The 18960-nt window shown below is 41.2% G+C and overlaps 1 protein-coding gene across 8 annotated transcripts in view; it reads left to right on the forward strand.

Moving 5' to 3' along the window:
• The window catches only part of LOC149320127 (glycerophosphodiester phosphodiesterase 2-like), a 41721-nt gene extending 23435 nt beyond the window's left edge, over positions 1 to 18286 (forward strand). For 5 of the 8 annotated variants that reach the window (XM_089512982.1, XM_089512978.1, XM_089512979.1 and 2 more), the window contains 7 exons: positions 2920 to 3070; positions 5550 to 5774; positions 10890 to 11047; positions 11202 to 11349; positions 13700 to 13782; positions 15601 to 15683; positions 17653 to 18286. In XM_089512982.1, coding sequence (XP_089369108.1) covers positions 2920 to 3070; positions 5550 to 5774; positions 10890 to 11047; positions 11202 to 11349; positions 13700 to 13782; positions 15601 to 15683; positions 17653 to 17681 — 877 coding nt within the window. In that variant the 3' untranslated portion in view covers positions 17682 to 18286. The other 3 variants (XM_089512983.1, XM_089512984.1, XM_089512985.1) reach the window with 3 other exon arrangements.
• Positions 18287 to 18960: the final 674 nt, after the last annotated feature.

Here is an 18960-nt window from a genome sequence, read left to right on the forward strand (position 1 = left end):
AGAAAGCTAATTCTCAATAGTTTTAGCTTTGATATTTTGGTTACCATTAATATTTGGTGTCCCAAACAAGGGCTGGTATGAAGTCGAAGGCTTTCATGGCCGGCATCCATGGTTTTTTGTGGGTTTTCCAGGCTATGTGGCCATGTTCTAGAAGAGTTTCTTCCGGACGTTTCACCAGCATCTGTGGCTGGCATCTTCAGAGAATGCTTGCCTGGAAAAAGTGGGTCTATATATACTGTGTGAGCCTGGGAATGCAGGGGTGATTTGCATGTGCTGATGGCCTGCGATTCCTAATAATAATAATAATAATAATAATAATAATAATAATAATAATAATAATATATTCCGCCTTTTCCCAAAGGAATCAAGCCCAGACTCCAAGCTTCCCATGAATGGGCTGGAGTGTTGTATTATTTTAAAGTGTTTTAAAATAATAAAACACTTTTATCTTTTTAAACTGTATTTTATTCTTTTAACATGCAATTTGTTTTAGTAGTGTCTTAATTTAATTCTATTGTAATGTATCAGTTGCGTGTTTTTTTAATTGCACTGTTTTTAAATATTGTAAGCCGCTCTGAGTCCCAGTTTTGGGAAAAGGTCAACATACAAATAAATTTAACAACAACAACATCTATAGACCTAGAAACCATCTGTATTGTGAGAGGAATAGGAATGTTCAGCTAGTCACGTTGGGGCTTATTTTTATTCTAACCTTGGCTCAATATGACTTTGGCTGTTTTTGTAACTCTTTAACAACAGTTGGTCCTCCACATTTGCGGCTTTGACTTTTGTGGATTTGATTATTTGCAGTTTTGAAAAATACGTTATCACTAGGAATCTCTAGGACCTCCAACACAACTCTGCCAGACGTTGACCACAGAGTTGCGCTGAAGAACCTAGATGTTCCTACAGAAAACACTTCTCTAGGCATTTGTAGCTCCTCCAGCATGATTCTATGATCAATCTCTGGCATAAAGTATCATTGGAGGCCCTGGAGATTCCTAGAGAGTTGTTCTCTCAAGTAAAAAGAATAGTGTTTTTTTTATTTGCAGTTTTTCCACATTTACAGGGGTCCTTCACCCCTAACCCCAACGAAGGGACCACTTTACTCCTTAGTAACCCTTAAGAAAGGTGCTTTCATATATACAAGATGCCCTTTTGTTAATGTAAGATTGCTGGCTTAGAATAAAATTGTTGTTGTTGTGTGCCTTTAAGTTGTTTCCAACTTACAGAGACCTGGCCTAAGGGGACCCTGTTACAGGGTTTTCTTGGCAAGATTTGTGCAGAGGAGGTTTACCATTGCCTTTCCCTGAGGCTGAGAGTGTGTGTCTTCCCCAAGGTCACCCAGTAGGTTTCATGGCAGAGCCAGGAGTCCAACCCTAGTATGAGAGTCACAGTTAAAACAATCCAGAATTAATCTGGGTTGAATCTGTGTGGTTCACATGCATCCTGAATGCACCCAATTAAGTTTTTTTGGGAAGGGACTACCAAAAACCCGCATTTCATCAGGGATAATCAGTAATGGGTTCCCTCCCCGGGGTTTTTTTAAAAAACGATTTGCATTGACAGCAGTGTCAGTAAGCAATGCAAATAGACCTGGGATAAGACTCTTCATGCCTTGAATGTGTTTTGAATACATTTTAATTGTCGACTCCATCTTTATTCAACTGCTGGCACATGTGAGCAGTGGAATTTGCAGAGATGTGCATAGATGTGCATAGGTTCCATAGTGTGATTAACAAGCCTGAAACATGAGTGAGGTTATTTGCATCAGTTGTGCTAAAAAAACAATGACATCTGAATGATCCCATGGTTCAACACATAAATCACTATGCCATGCTGGCTCTTAGTGTGGAAAAGAAGAGATCTTTAAAGGAAAGTTCAAATAAAAACTAGGGAGGCCAGGTGTCACAGTGATTAAATGCTGCTACTGCAGCCACAAGGTTGTGAGTTCAATCTCAGGGCTCCAAGGTTAACTTAGCCTTCCATCCTTTCATAGGCTGGTGAAATGAGTACCCGGCTTGTTGGGGGCAATTGGCTTACAGATTGTAAACCGCTTAGAGAGTGCTGAGTTCCCTGATAAGTGGTATAGAAATGTACATGCTATTGCTATTGTTAAAAACGTTTCTTTCAAGCTCTCCTCTTTTCCACACAGTCTTCATGTCCTTTTTGCTCAGTGCATGCACATGTATGCATATAGGATTATCCTCTCCTGCAGGAAGGGGAGGAAAAGTCTCTGAATGGTCAGAGGTGGGAAAAAATGCAAGTTCACCCCCTTGGTACAGTTGGCCCTCCGTATCCGTGGATTCATTATCCACAAATTCAACCATCCACAGTTTGAAATATATATATATATATATATATATATATATATATATATATATTTTCCAAAAAGCAAACTTTGTGGGGTTTTGGATGGTCCTGGAACCAAAGCCCAGCAGAAACCAAGGGACCACCATGTTACTGAGTCATGTAGGATAAAATAGTGGTGTGGCAACTAGATAGACTTTGAGGGTCCCCTCTCTTACTCAAGCCTAGAGAGCCCATTACATTCTATTCTGTTGTGTTTGTTAGTTCCTGTTACGTCAACCTTGAGTTATGGCAACTGTATAACTAAGGGACTCCAAGAGTCCTAGGCCTAATCTGCACTAGAGAAATAATGCAGTTTGACACTGCTTTAGTTGCCATGGGTCAGTGCTATGGAATTCTGGGATTTGTTGATTTGTCATATATTTGCCTTCTCTATCAGTGGTGCCACAATAAACTGCAGATCCCAGGATCCTATGGGGCCGGGCCATGGCAGTTAAAGCAGTGTCAAACCATTATTTCTGCAGTGCGGAAGGAACGCTAAGCAACCTTGAAATTAGCCTACATTCAGTTCCATGCTCAACCTGAAAAGTTGCTTTTCTGTCTGGACAGCTTCGACGGTGTTCCCTTCCTTATGCATGACAGAACTTTAAAAAGGACTACCAATGTTGATACTGTGTTTCCTGAGAGGCCGGACATAGATGCCTCCATGAGTCCTTGGTCACAACTGAAGATTCTGAATGCTGGAGAGTGGTTCTTTGAGGTATGGTTCTTGTGTTGATCATTCTAGTCTCAGTCCACCATTTCTGCCAAGTGACTTTTGAACTGCCTACCAGTGGACGTCAGTGTGGCATTAGTGGCTTGAGCGTTGGGCTACAACTCTGGAGACCAACGTTTGAATCTTGGCTCAACCATGGACATATACTATTGGGTGATCTTGGGCAAGTCATGCTCTCTCAGCATCAAAGGATAGCCATGGCAAACCTCTTCTGAACAAATCTTGCCAAGAAAACCCTAATAATAATAAAATAATAAAATTTATTTTTATCCCACCCCTCTGTGCATCACAACCAGGGCGGCTTACAAAATTAAAACATACATTCCCATTTACCACAACCCCCCACCCATACTATTAAATAACTTACAATTTAAAACATAACTTAAAATAATAGGCAAAACAATAAACAATAGCAACAGCAAAATTAGGGGTAAACAAGTTAGGCTTTTGGTGGCCGGGAGTCTATTCAGGGAAGGCCTGCCGGAAGAGATCTGTCTTAACAACTTTTAAAAAGCTGCTTAAGTTGGTAATGTGATGGATCTCCTCCGGCCGGCTGTTCCATAACCTGGGAGTGGTTGCCGAAAAGGTCCGCTGGGAGGTTGCAGACAATCTAGTTTTTATAGGTTGCAGCAAGTTCCTCCCAGAGGACCTGAGTGCGTGGGGTGGATTATATAGAAGGAGGTGATCCCAAAGATAGGTTGGACCCAAGCCACTTAGGGCTTTAAAGGTGATAACCACCTTGTTCTGGGCCTGGAAACTGATGGGCAGCCAGTGAAGTGATCTTAGAATCGGTGTAATGTGGTCTCTTTTAGTTGTGCCTGGGACCAACCTGGCTGCCATGTTCTGCACTAATTGAAGGTTCCGAATCAAGCACAAAGGTAGCCCCATGTAGAGTGCATTATAGATTATGGAACGGTGTGCCGGACAAGATCCATCAAATAAAAAAGCTGTTAAGACAGATCTTTTCTGGCAGGCCTTTCCTGAATAGCTGTCCAGCCACCAAAGAGAAAAAGCAATGTACTGATCCTGTTTGCTGTTTTGCTCACTTATTTTTGTTTGTCTGTTTATTTATTTACTGTTTTAAATTGTTATTTGTTTCAATATGATTTATATTGCAAATTGTTTAATTCTTTCTTAATGTAAGGGAGGGTTGGGGGGATATGATATGTATATTTTTAATGTTGTAAGCCACCCCGGTTGCCTGAGTGCAGATGGGTGGCATATAAATACAATTTTATTATTATTATATTACAGAAATCAAGAGGAGAGGTTACCAGCGCCTGCACCACAGTTTCAAGGTCCCTAACTTCCAGGAAAGGGCACAGCTGGTGTATCAGCTGAAGCTGATAACAGGCGCATTTACCTGATTTATGGTTCACCTTGGACTGGTTTGCCTTGGACAAATGTGACTTGTCCATTGTCACCCAGTAGCAATGTTACTTGTGGAACATCAAATCAAAATGTTGTGTCCTTTGTTTTTTGTAAGTTTTTTGGGCTATGTGACCATGTTCTAGAAGAGTTTATTCCTGATGTTTCAACAGCATCTGTGGATGGCATCAGCTTTAGAAAGGCCACAGCCTTCGACGGTGCATTGTCATTTTGTCAAGCCTTGGGAACAGCAATGTCCATCCATTTCCCCATAAACCTCCTCAACTGAACCAATGGCCAGAGAGAGTCGTCATGTCAATCCAATGGGCACAAGCCACTAGTTAGTAGAGATTTGAAATTTGGTCAGGATTTGTTGGTGGTGAATTTATCTGACTTGCTAAATAAGCAGAATCACTCCTCCCACCCATGTGTGTTATGTACTTTAACTTGCTACCTTATTTGTTTCAAGCAAGAGGCTTGGGTTGTAACTACACTAAAGAAATAAATGCAGTCTGACAGCTAAGTGCCATGTATCCATCCTACAGAAGCCTGGGATTTGTAGTTTGGTGAGGCACCAGAGCTTGCCGACAGACCAGACTGAATAGCCCACCAAACTACAAATCCCGGGATACCAAAGGACATTGCCATGTCAGTTACAGTGGTGTCAAACCGCTTTATTTCTGCTTTGAAGACCTTCCTGTTGAGACAGGCCTTTGAAACAGAAACATTTTACAGAACGTCCTGGGAGGGAGAGGTATTGTATTATTTTAAAGTGTATGGTTTTTAAGATTGTATTTGAAATTGATCTGTTTTGATATTATAACAGTTCAATTGCATTTTAGTTGTCACTTTTGTAAGTTTTTAATTGTACTGTGTTTTTAGAATGAGCTGGTTTGAGTTTCAAATTTTGGGAGGAAAGCGGGGTACAAATAAATATAATAATATAAATTATTATTATTATTATTATTATTATTATTATTATTATTATTATTATTTCTGCAGTGTGGTTTAGCTCTTGGACAATCTAAAACTGGTTTTGATTTCTGAAGCAAATTACGTCTAGCTGATTTGTTCCTCTCTGTCCATTTCTTTCTAGAAAAGACCATTTATCAGCATGCCTATGCTCTCAGAAGAGGATGAACAATTGGCCAGGAAGCAGCAAATTTACAAGTTCAGTGATTTCTTGAAGCTTGCTGACCAGGAGAACAAATATGTCATCTTTGATCTTTACCGCCCTCCAAAGTTTCACCCTTACAGGGATAAATGGATCAGTAGGACCTTAGACGTGATTCTTAATGAATCAAAGATTAGAACCAATTTGGTATGAGGGATTCCTTTCCTCCAACTCTTTTCATTCAGGTGGAAGGTGTGGGCCAAATCCTGCTGTGTATCGTAGTTTCTTTGTTTTTTTATTATTATTATAAAACTTCAATGGGGCTCTTATCACAGCTGGTTTAAATCTGCTGGTGAATTCACATGGGTGTACTTTGCTTGGTTATTCAGCTGTTTGTGACTGTTGGCTGGAACTGTGAACCATTTAACTTGACACGTATCATCTTTTTTGTTGTTGTGAATTGTGATTGAATTCAAGTCATTTCTGACTTATGGCAACCCATCATGTGGTTTTCTTGGCATGTTTCTTCAAAGGGGGTTTGCCACTGCCATACTATGAGGCTGAGAGAGTGTGACTTGCCTCAGTAGGTTTACACGGCTAAGACAGAATTCAAAGCCTGAGTCATAGTCAAATTCTCAAACCACTACCATTCTTTATCTTTAGGCTAGTATTAATGATCTCTTTGTTACAATTGATTAATTACAAAGTTTAGATTACAACTCCCAGAATCACCCAATCTAGGCATGTCAGTTTGTGGATTTTGGGAGTTATAGTCCAGAAAAGCAACTTTCCCAAGCTCTACTTCATTCATCAAAAGGGATATTGGAGGAATTCCATCTTTGCAAATGTTAAGAGAGTCAGTCCTCCATAGCCATGAATATCCATATCTGTGGATTTTTTTATCCATGAATTCAAGCATCCATGGATTGAAAATATTTTTTAAAATGTATACTTTCCAAAAAGGAAACCTTCATTTTTATATAAGGGACACCATTTTACTATGCCATTGCAATTTATGGGATTTGAACATCCAAGGATTTTGTTATCCATGTGTTTAGTTGCTAAGTCTCAGACGGAACTCAAATATGACTCAAAATGATTCCATGCTATTACAAATATTGCAAAACATTAAAAAAAAACAACCACCCCCCTAAAAATGTATCATAGTGTCCTATTCTCCAGAGCAGCAGAAAACAAGTTTGCTCCATCCTCAATATGACATCCCTTCAAATATTTAAACAGGGCTATCATGCCACCTCTTAACTGTCTCTTCTCCAGGCTAAACATACCCAGCTCCTTAAGTCCCTCCTCATAGGGCTTGGAGGATTCTAGACTTTTCAGCATTTTGGTGACCCTCCTTTGGACATGCTCCAGATTGTTAAAGTTCTTTTTGAATTGTGGTGCCTAGAAATGGACACATATTCCAGGTGAGGCCTGACCAAATCAGAATAGAGAAATTTGCCAAGATAACCCCATGATTGGGTTGCCTTAGGTTTGCCAGGAGGCACACAACAACAAAGCACCCTGACCAAAGTGTTTCTACACTGCTGGTGATCAGGGCATGGGGAGATGATGTCTGCAGTCTGTCCTGGCCATGGGGTAGCTTGGAAGAGGCAGTTGTGACAGGACCCCAAAGGATCTCTCCAGCAGCTTGTCCACAATGTGCCCCATTACTGGGAGTGCAGTGCAGATGTCATTTCCCAGCACCCTGATCTCTAGCACGTCACAAACACTGTATACCCTGTATACTGTATACAGTCACCAGTTATTTGATACCACCCACGAGCTGTGTTGTCCCTACTCCCTTTGTTATTATTGTTGTTGCTGTTATTGTTTTGTGCCTCCAAGTCAATTCCGACTTATGATGACCCTAAGCTTATGGCAACCCTAAGACTTATGCCTAGCTTGGCCACAGAAACCCACTGGATGACCTTGGGTAAGTCACATGCTCTCGGCCTCAAATGTTTCCAAGAAAACTCCATGGTAGGTTCACCTTAGGTTCACCATAAGTTGGAGATGACCTGAAGGCACACAACAACAGTAACAAGGCAAACCTATCAAGGGTTTTTCTGGGCAAGTTTCTTCAGACGGGGTTTGCTATTGCCTTTTCCTGAGGCTGATAAAACTGGATTTACTGTTTGTGCAAAACTGCATAAATGGAACTCCATTAATCATGGAGGTTAACAGTACTTGCCTTTTTGGGGCTTTATGGTTGGCAGTTCTGTATGCTTGCTCCAGATTATTGCATTATAATAATATTAAGAACCCGGTTAATTAACCAGAACCTGGCTAATGAGGCCTTCATTGGAATATGCAGGGGTAAGTAAGTAGAATCATAGATTCATAGAGTTGGAAGAGACCGCCAGGGCCATCCAGTCCAACCCCATTCTGCCATGCAGGAACTCTCATTCAAAGCATCCCCAACAGATGGCCATCCAGCCTCTGTTTAAAGATCTGTAAGGAAGGAGACTCCACTACACTCCGAGGAATGAGTTTGTTCCACTGTCGAACAGCTCTTACTGTCAGGAAGTTCCTCCTAATGTTGAGGTGGAATCTCTTTTCCTGGAGCTTGCATCCATTGTTCTGTGTCTTGTTCTCTGGAGCAGCAGAAAACAAGCTTGCTCCCTACTCAATATGACATCCCTTCAAGTATTTAAACAGGGCTTTAGTAAGCCCACCTTTTCAGCTAAGGTTGGTTGGCACCAGGGATATGACTTTTTCCATGGTGGCATCATCATTCTCTCTCCTTATCTACCGTATATACATGACTGTAAGTTGAAAGATATATGCCCCCAAAATTGACCCTGAAATCCTGGGTCAACTTATATATGGGTCAACAGTAATACTGGTTAGAAAGGTTCTGAAAGAAGCACCAACACTTTTTTGAAAGGGCTGCCAGGCAGAAAAGTGTGTGTGTGTGTGTGTGTGTGAAAGAGGTGATTCCCTTCTCAATCCTATGTTAAAACCATCTCTCTCCACCCTCCTCCTCTGGATCTCTCTCTCCACCAAACACCCCATTTAACTCCACTTCCCTCCCTTCCCAATCTGATGTTACAACCTTCTCCTCCAACACCTAGAAATTGGTGTTAGGTGGTTAGGAGAGGTCCAGAGAAGAAGGAGGGACAGAATTGATGTTTTCCCCATTAGATCCTTTGTTACTGCTCGACTTATCCACGGATCATATCAAAACCCATGATTTTGGCCCTAACACCTTCCCTTGACTTATACGTGATAATTTTATAGTTATACAATAATAATTTTAACTTGTACACGAGTATATACGGTATTGTCAAGGTACCACTTGTGATATTTTGATGGTGCGATATAAAGAGAGTCCTGTCATCCCTGATAATTAATGGTTAGCATGGCTTTACCAGTAGTTTTCTCCTATATTATTGTTTCCTGCCTCCTTTCATTTTTTAACATTGGTTTATCAAATGAATGTTATTAAGAGATGTTGAAAACTCTGTATAGAAAGATAAGGCAGGGAACCCTGGTGGCGCAGTTGTTAAATGCTGGCACTGCAGCCACAAGGTTGTGAGTTCGATCTTCTATCCTTTCGCAGGTTAGTAAGATGAGGTCCCAGGTTGTTGGGGGCAATTGGCTTACAGACTGTAAACCACTTAGAGAGTGCTAAGTTCACTGATAGGCAATATAGAAATGTACATGCTATTGCTATAAGGTGAAAATATGTTAAGGTACATGCTTCAAAATTCATCATGACCATTGGCTTCTTCATTGAGCAAAAAACCAGGTGAGGGAAGAAGAGTGACAGTGCTAGATCAAATGTCTGCATCTACAGTAGTTTGAGGTTGTGTTGAGGGTGCATCTCTGGAGAGAAAAAGTTTAAGTGACAGCCCACATGAGCACATGACATGAAGGAATTATTATTATTATTATTATTATTATTATTATTATTATTTTGTAGCCCGCTTTCCTCCCCAAATTGGGACTCAAAGCAGCTTACAGTCTAAAAACACAGTACAATTAAAAACTCACAAAAGTGACAATTCAAATGGAATTAAACCATTACAATATTAACACAGATCATTCGTTTCAAAATAGAATACAGTGTTAAAAAAGATAAAAGCACTTAGAAAGTTTAAATTTTACAATAATAATTTTAACAATTTTCTTCCCGATGCAAGAATGTCTTTCCAAAAATGTGCAGTTTTCAAAGACTATTCACAATTTGGGACTTTTTGTGCACAAAATTTACACCTATTTTTGCGCAGAAAATCACTTTTTCTTTGCAGAAAATAATAATTTTGTGCAGGAATATTATTCCCTGTGAAGAATGTGTTTTAGATGGGGACTTTAAATTGGACAAAATGTGTACATGTGAATAGCATTCTCTGCACAGAAAACAGCATCTTCTGCACAAAAATATTATTTCCTAAGCAGAAAATATTTTCTGCACAGAAAGTGCTGTTTTCCGCACAAAAATAATAAGCGCACATTTTGTGCAGAACTGTCAAGATTCTCGGCAGTCTTGTCAGCTCTTCAATAGGGTTTCTTTATACTTGAGAAATGTACTTTGTTTTTTAAAAATCATTGTTTGAATATTTTTGAATATTTTTCCATCCCTACTGGGAACAAAAGTAGAAAAAAGAAAGCAATAAGGTACCTGCTTTTGTGGTCTCGCTCTGTCTGTGTACTACATGAGGCCCAAGGCTCTCTCTTTCCATTTTTTAGGTATAGTAAAATGAGTTTGTTAGGAAGCCTCTTGTGAGCGGTCTTGGGTCTGGTTTTGGGAGAAAGGTGGTATAAAAATAAAACAAACAAATAAACAAATAAATAAATACTTTCAGGTCTGGAGATGGATTTAGACAGTGTAACAGATGAAGCATATCATAAGAGCTAAATTAATAGGGGCCCCATACAGACAGGCCAAAATAAACTGCTTCGGGTCACTTTGGAGATATGCTGTTTAAATGATGCATGCATCCTAAGAGTCCGGAAGCTGTGCCAAAGCTATTCTCCAGTCCTAAGGTATCATTTAAACAGCATACCTCCAAAGTGATCTGAAGCAGCTTTATTTTGGCCTGCTTGTATGGGGCCGTTTCACTTTGTGTTGGATGAAGCAACGCCCAAAAATCAAGTTGCAGTGTAAGATAATACGAAGTCTACTCCATCCAGATTTTTTTTAAACTGTCTTTGCCTTCTGAAAAAGCCAGTGGGTTTCAAAAGCAAAAGCACAATTTGCTTATCCTGATACAGGTGTTACTACAATGTGTATTTTGGATTTTGTTTTGGGGTTCACAGAGATACTGTTGATTTTTTTTTTAAAAAAATAATACATTACTCCTCCATGAATCCTAGGTTTTGTGGCTGACAGCTGAAAATAGATCCTATGTTCACTCTGTGGCTCCTGGCTTCAAGCAGGTTTCATCCATTCCAGTTTCTGTTGAGGAGCTCCAGAAAAGAAACATTGTGAAGCTCAATTTGGACTACAGAATGATGGGCAGGGTAAATATTCGGTAGGTTGCTACAGCAAATTTATTCCCCCGCCGCTACAACAAAGAGAGAATGGATGGTTTAGATGGGTTACGATTTCCGAGGTGGATGCTTGATGGCAGATGTCATCAGGATGTTTTCAAAGATCTAAGCGGAACTCCTGTGCTTGCTTCAAAGGAAATATGCAGAAGCCAACATCACAACCAACCTCTGGGTTGTCAATGAGCCGTGGTTATTTTCCTTGGCCTGGTGCTATGGAGCCCATTCTGTAACCACCAATGCTGTGCACAGCCTGAAAGCTATGACTGAGCCTGACTTCCTCATGGTAAGCAGAGAAAACCTCTCCCTACGCATGTGATACACCTGTCATAACTGATAACCAATGTCCATTTCCTTGGTTTAGGAGGATTTTGCAGTGGAGTGAGGAGCTCCAGAGAGCAGTGGTGTCATTGCAGTTGTTGTCACTTGGTGGGGATGCCCAGAAAGGGCTGCTCTGCTCTCCCTCCCGCTGCCTTGCTCTCCTGCCCCTGGCTGCCTGTCCATCACCCAGCCAAACTACTGCTGTATGGAATCATAGACCACAAGGGTCATCCTGTCCAACTCCTGCCATGCAGGAACGCAAAGCATCCTGACAGATGGCCATCCAGGCTGTTTAAAGACCTCCAAAGAAGGAGACTCCACCACTCTCTGAGGGAGTGTGTTCCACTGTCAAAATAGCTCTTACTGTCAGGAAGTTCCTCCTAAAGTTAAGTTGGAATCTCTTTTCCTGTAGCTTGCATCCATTGTTCCAGATAGGATGGTGCCATGGCCTCTTGAAGGTCTGGTGTGGCTGCTGAGTGAGCAAGATGACACCCTTTCTCGCAGCAGCTGCGGCAGTCCCAGTGGTGCACTGCCCCACCAGGCTACATCCATCCCTGTGGGGTGTCACCCAGTATGGTCTGCACTCACTGCATTCCCCGAATGATGCCCCTGCCAGGGCAGATTGATTTCAGCAGCGATCCAGCCCAGACTGGAAGTTTATATAGAAATTTTATGCTCTATCTTTGCCTGGCTTCAGCAAGCCCCTGATCCAAACAGGTGCTTACATGTGTTTTTCTCTTCTCCCAGGAAGAATTAGACACTTCATGGTTAGTCCTAAAGCTTCTATCTGGCTCACCATCACTTCTGCTTTTGTGGCCCTGGGAGTGTGTGCTGTCCACAATCTAGCTAACCAGTGTGCAGACCTCCTAGCCTAGCTCACACTATGATTTCTTTTCACTTTTGCACAGTTAGCTTTACAGGTTCTGCAAAATCCCTTTGCACATTGATATTCCAGACTAACATGGCTACGTCTCTGAATTCTGCCCAGATTAGGGATTGATGGATCTATTTCCATTCTGTGTCTTTTCATATGGGTTTACCTATAACTCTGTTACATCCTATTTCCACATTAACCTGTGATTTTTAAAACAACCCACACATCTGCATAAAATTAGCATTTAAACATGACTTTTGAAGGTGTTGGCCTCAAAATAAAAATTTTCAAATATATTTATCTGGAACTACATACTTAAAGTATATTTGATCTAAAATACTACATGCCCGTGCCGTATGCGGCCTTGCCATATGTGGACTTGAGGTCATGTGGGCGGTGAGCCCTAATATGGTGAATAAGGTGCACACCTGTTGTACACATCCCATTCAAGTGAACAGGGCTTGATCATTCACGGAATTTGCCTTATGGGGGGGGGGGGGGTCTGGAATGGATTCCCCACATAAGAGGATCCTCCACTGTATGCATTTTAAAATGCCTTTTGATACTTCTTTATAGATGCGAACTCCAGGGCAAAGTTGGTAGAAGCATAAATTCCAAAGGATATCCATGTTCTGAAACTAGGGCCTCATTCCCACTACGATATAAATTGCAGCAGGATTCGAGGTATATGACCCTAGTTCCCATTTGAAATCGATCATGATCCTTATCAGATCAATTTCAAAGGGGAAAACACAGGGCAAACCCAAAAACCCTGAGGTTTCCTGACACCACTTCCGAAGTGGTGTTTTTTGGGATGGATCGTTTTATTGTAAAATAAATCGATTCATTCCAGTGGAAACCACTGGCAGATTCGCATCTGTCGCCAGTGACAGAGAAATGGCAGGGGAAGCTGCAATGGCCCCTGCCATCTCCCTGTCACCGGCCTTCCCTCCCTCCTCCTCCTCCCCTCCCTTACTCTGCCGGCCTGCCTGCCTACCTGGGTGCTGGTGGCTGGGGTCTGACGGCGGCCTTCTCCTCCGGTCCTCCTCCTCCATCCGGACCGCTCCCCGCTGTCCGGCCTCCTTCTCTGCCCCGTAGTCCTACCTAACAAAGAGGCTGGGGCGGAAGGAGAGAGGCAGGACAGAGGATGTGCATGTGTGTGTGCCTCCATCCTCCCAGCTTGCCTCTGGGTCCCCACACAGGAGGTGTAAATCAGATTAGTTTTCATCAGAAACTGTGCAAATAATGAATCTCCTATGCATCCCTACTCTACATGCCTTTAGCAGCTAGTGCAGATGTGAAGCAGTAACACCCCTTGGCCTGTGGTTTGTATAAAATGAATTAGATTCTTTCTTCCTTCAGTTTTAAAAACTCTGCAGCATTGCTGTACTAGCTCATGTTGGGAAATTATTATTCTTGTCTGTCTACTGTTCTGTTACAGACACCCCAGGACTTCAAGAGTATGTGGATCGTAACAGACGTGTTGGCTGCTGCCCTGATTGGTCTCTTATTTGGCATGTACTGGTAAATACCATCACATTTTGTAGCTTATTGTGTTTATTGTCCTAGGCTGGGGCTGGCAATGGGCAAAGACCTTCTGGGAACTATCTTTATGTACTCATCTAGCTTAGCAGAAGGCCCAATAACTAAGCTCTGGTGGATGTACTATGGAAAATATTATTTGATGGTTATACTAGGGAACATATTATTTGATCTGAGAGACTTACTTGTAGATGAGGACCAATGAACTACAGGTCCCTGCCTCACCCTTTTATCTGCAGCATCCACAACAAGGAAATAAGAACAGTGACTTACTTTCCATCAGAGGTTGGACACCCAGCACCACATAGATGGACTACAATTGGATCACTCCCAACCATTGGTCATGATATGTGGGGATGATGGGAATTTGTACTTTACACATTTGGAAGGCAGCAAGTTGATTGTTCCTGCCTTACAAGGTTGATAAGGATTATTGAAGTAACGTATGCCTTATACTCTGAACATATGTACTCAGTCTGCAGGTGCTATAAAGACAGTTGTTACCATTTTAATGAGTGGCATATGTAACAAGACAGAACCAGCTTGGTGTAGTGGTTTTGCTTTGGACTATGACTCTGGAGACCAGGGTTTGAATCCCTACTCTGCCATGGAAATCCACTGGTTCACCTTGGGCAAGTCACACACTCTCACCTTCAATGGAAGACAAAACTGCTCTGAACAAATATTGCCAAGAAAACCCTGTAGTAGGTTCATTTTGGGATTGCCATTGCCATAAATGACTGGAAGGCACACAAGAACAACAACAGCAACATATGATAAGACTAGGTGTAAAATATCCCTAGCTGCTGCTAGATAACAAAGTAAGTTCACAATGTAGCTTCACTTCACTTTCATAATGTTCACTGAACATGAATGCATTCTCAAGTGTGGATGGTGGAACATGGGGGCAGCAAATCTAATTTTGTATCACTGGTCCTTCCTCAGATGCTGGACCCTGTACATGAGCTTCACTATTGCGGGACTGTATCCATTCAGAGTCTCATACAACTGATAGCTGCTGAGAATGGAGCAGGGACAAAATTAAGAGTGGATTTGCCACCCCTACTGGCAGCAGATTCACCAGCCACCTCTGATACATTGGAATATTGTACTACTGTGCAATTATTGAAGGAAGAAATTTACCTACCTTTTACAAGTTCCTCCTTCAATATATATTTGTTCCTTTGTCACCTTTGGTTTACCATGTACGGATGTGAGAACTGAACAGTGAAAAAAGGTGATAGGAAGAAAATAAATGCATTTGAGATGTGGTGCTGGAGAAGAGTGCTGAGGATACCGTGGATGGCGAAGGTGACAAACAAATGGATCCTAGAACAGATCAAGCCTGAATTCTCCTGGAGGCAGCAATGACGAAATTGAGGCTGTTGTACTTGGTCACATCCTGAGGAAAAAGGGATCATTAGAAAGGACAATGATGCTAGGAAAGATGGTGGGCAGTAGAAAGAGAAGAAGATCACATGCCAGATGGTTAGACTTGATTAGGGAGGACACAGGCTTGAGCCTGCAGGACCTAAGCAGAGATGTTGAAGATAGAGGGACTTGGAAATGTCTCATCCACAGGGCCACCATGAGTCAAAGCTGACTCAAGGGCAGTTAACATCAAACAACGAATAGTCCTTCCTAAAGCATAGACCAGTTGTGATGGACCTTATAACCTTTTAAGGTCCTAGGGTAAGTAGGGCAGTATTGTTATCCTCACATTAAAACAGAAGGCTGGATGTGATAGTAGGAAAGCAAGCTTGATAGATCACAAAGGACAGCATATTCCTTTCCTTCCAGGTGGAGAGAGGTGGGCGCCTACTGCTGTGAGGCTGAGAGCAGTGAGGCCCTTGAGACAGGCACATACAACAAATTTGGAACAGGTGAGTTTTACCCTCTTTGAGCTTGTGCCCTCAGCAGAGGTATATGTCATATCTCTCACATATTAGGGTCTGACGTCTTCTCCATCTAACAGACTGACCATGTAGGGTAATTTAAATTCCCCAAGGCTTCAGTCTTTGTTAGAGAAACAAAACTATTTAAATGTCAAAAATGTCAAAGCCAAGCCTGTTATGGAATAGCAGAGTAGCAGAAATGTGCTCTTGTCTAACTATACTTCCATAAGAACGGAGACTGACTTCCAAAACAACACAAGTTGCTTGTAGTTTAAAATAAAAGTTTACTAATGTCTTTAATCTATATTTACATAAATGCTATATCCTAATCTAGCTAGTGAATAGTTTAGGTTGAGAAGAAATATTTATCTCACCATCTTTCCAAAGACAGTTGAGGAAGGAGGAAAACCAACAGTTCATCAGAAAATCCTGTGCAAGAGAATGTCTGTTAGGCCTGAAACAGATGGTTGTAGCCAGCCCTTTGAGCGCCGGATTGGGGCCGTGGCAACCGCACGTCATGGCCCCAATCCAGCTTTCTTCCAGTGCAAAAACAAGTGGCAAAATGCCACTCCTTTTTGCGCTGGAAAAAGGGCAGTTTTTCTGCTCTCCTGCAGTGTTTGGCATATAAAAGCTGCACCACCAGAGCAAACAAACAAACAAGCTTCATTTATATAGCGCTTCATACCACCTAATCAGTGACTAAGCAGTTTACAACTGTAAGCTAACAATGCTGCCCACCATCTGGTTGGGTGGGTGGCGTGATGCCGGCTCGGGGGTGGCATTGTGGTGTGTGTTGTCTAAATGCCATACCCCCACGCCACCCCCAAGCTGGCTTATTGTGCTGACTTGTTTCACCCCTAAGTCTCAAAGGTTAGTTTGAATGAGATAGATAGATAGATAGATAGATAGATAGATAGATAGATAGATAGAGGAGTTTGCATGCTGGAAATCCCGATCTATCTAAAGAGAATGCAGAAATCTTCCAGCAGTCCAGACTTGTCATTCAGAGTTTTGCCTTTTAATAAGACACCCAGGACTCAGCTTTGAACCTACAGCAAACACATATATATCAATCAATTTTTCAGTCTTTATTAAAGAGTCACATACCATTGAAACACAAGACATCCATCCTGCAAAACATGATAGAAAAGATAAATGATGTAAAAGAGAGCGGGGTAATGTGAATTTGGAAATAGTTTAAACATTTTAAAAAACCATTTAGTACATTTGGTATAATTTAGTACAATTTTTAAAAAGAGGCAAGCCCCAAATATTAAATATGTGTCAGAGTCATAATTTTACCACTCTCTCTCTCTCTCTCTCTCTCTCTCTCTCCTCTCTATATTCCAAAAAGCAGACCTTGATTTTGCCATTTATTTAAGGGACATAATTTTACCATGCTATTGTATATAAAGGGAATTGACAATCCACAGATGTTGCTATCCACAAGGGCTCCTAGAACCAAATACAACTTGAGCATCCACAGATTTTGTTATCCATGGTGGGTCCTGGAATCAAACCCCAGTGGATACCAAAGGCCTTGTCTATCTATCTGTCTGTCTAATCTATCTATCTATCTATCTATCTATCTATCTATCTATCTATCTATCTATCATCTATCTATCATCTATCTATCCATCCTCTATATATCTATATTCCAAAAAGCAAACCTTGATTTTGCCATTTGATATGAGGGACATCATTTCACTATGCCACTGCATATAATGGGACTTGAGCATCCATGGGTTGTGGTATCCACGGTGGGTCCTAGAACTAAGCTTCAATGGATATCATGGGCCCGCTATAGTTGGTGTGAGTGAAAACTTTTATAACTGAAGATTTTTCTCTGTTGCTTATAAATATATATGTACACTTGTAGTTTGGGGATGCTCTTTCTTTGTTTCCTATGTCTTGGTCTCAATCCATACTATAACTTTCCATCTTTATATATTTTCAGAACTTGACACGATGCCTACTGTAACCTAAGAGACAGGTACGCAAACTGTGGCATAGTGAGGTCCTTCATTAGACAGAAGAACATTTTCCATTGCTGAGCTTGCCCTCAAGGATGTAACAAATTAGAATACAGATGGAACTGACCAGAGAGTCTGGATGCTGCTTGGATTTTCATGGACACTGCGTTTGTGGCTTGGATTTTCATGGCTACTTTAAACAGAAATGCAAAGCACCTGTCTTTCTTCTTTCTTTCCTGGAGACTTTTTAATGTTTTGAGAAGAGGAAAATGCCAGAGGATTTTATCTGGATATTTCCCATCCTTTTAACCTAGTCTTGAAATCCACTTGGAAAAAAGCCATTTCCTTTCGAGCCTTTCAACCACAGAGAGACTCCATTCATATGACTCTTGCCAGTGAGAGATGTGGGGAACATGTACTTTGTTCTGCTACCTTGAGGAACTCTTGAAGACATTCGGTTTTCCTGATGGCAGATGGCATGTTGGAAAAGGCCTATAGATAATGTTTTTCTATGTCTGGAATATCCTTTGCAATGTTACCAAATTTTTAAAATGTTGTATTTAAATATGTATACTGAACACTTGATTTTTAACCTTTGTGTGGGGGAAATAAACTTTGTCTATGAGAGAAGATGTTTGCTAAACTCTTGCTGTGAGATAACACCTCCAGGGCAGTACTGACATATGGGAATCAATGCTATTCTTGAACTATAGGTAGCTATCAATGAGAATTAGGAGCCGAAAGCTCCATCCGGAACAAAGAATCAAAAAGCGCTATCATTGCGTTGGCCCATGCCTAAAAAGGGAGCCCATAAACCCCTTTCTATTAAAAAAGAGTAATTATTTTGTAATTTGATACAAAGCAGCCTCTTCTCCATAACCTTTTGCCTTCTCCCTCCATTCTCTTGCATCTAAACAAGCAAGAAAATAACAGAACATCTGAAAATACCCCCCATAATGCTAGCCAAAATATTTTAGGATGAATAGCAAGTGAGTAAATGTCACCTTTTCCAGGGAACATAGTGATGAATTTTTCAGTCATGGTGTTATTTGTAAAAGTCATTTTATTTTATTTTCTATCACATCAGTGGCATATATTGGTCTGTCCCTGGCTTTCCATCCCACCAAATGCATCTGAGGAAGTAGACAAGTCTACAAAAGCACATGCTGCCAACTTCTTTCTTTCAGTTAGTCTCAAAGATGCTACAAGATCCCCCTCCATGTTTATTTCATTTCATTTTATTTATATGCCGCCTTTCTCCTAAGTTGAACCCAAGGCGGCTCAGAACAGAT

The sequence above is a fragment of the Sceloporus occidentalis genome, unplaced genomic scaffold (genome assembly GCF_023333645.1).
Source record: "Sceloporus occidentalis isolate IW3139 unplaced genomic scaffold, rSceOcc1.0.p SCAF_2, whole genome shotgun sequence".
NCBI classification, from domain to species: Eukaryota; Metazoa; Chordata; class Lepidosauria; order Squamata; family Phrynosomatidae; genus Sceloporus; species Sceloporus occidentalis.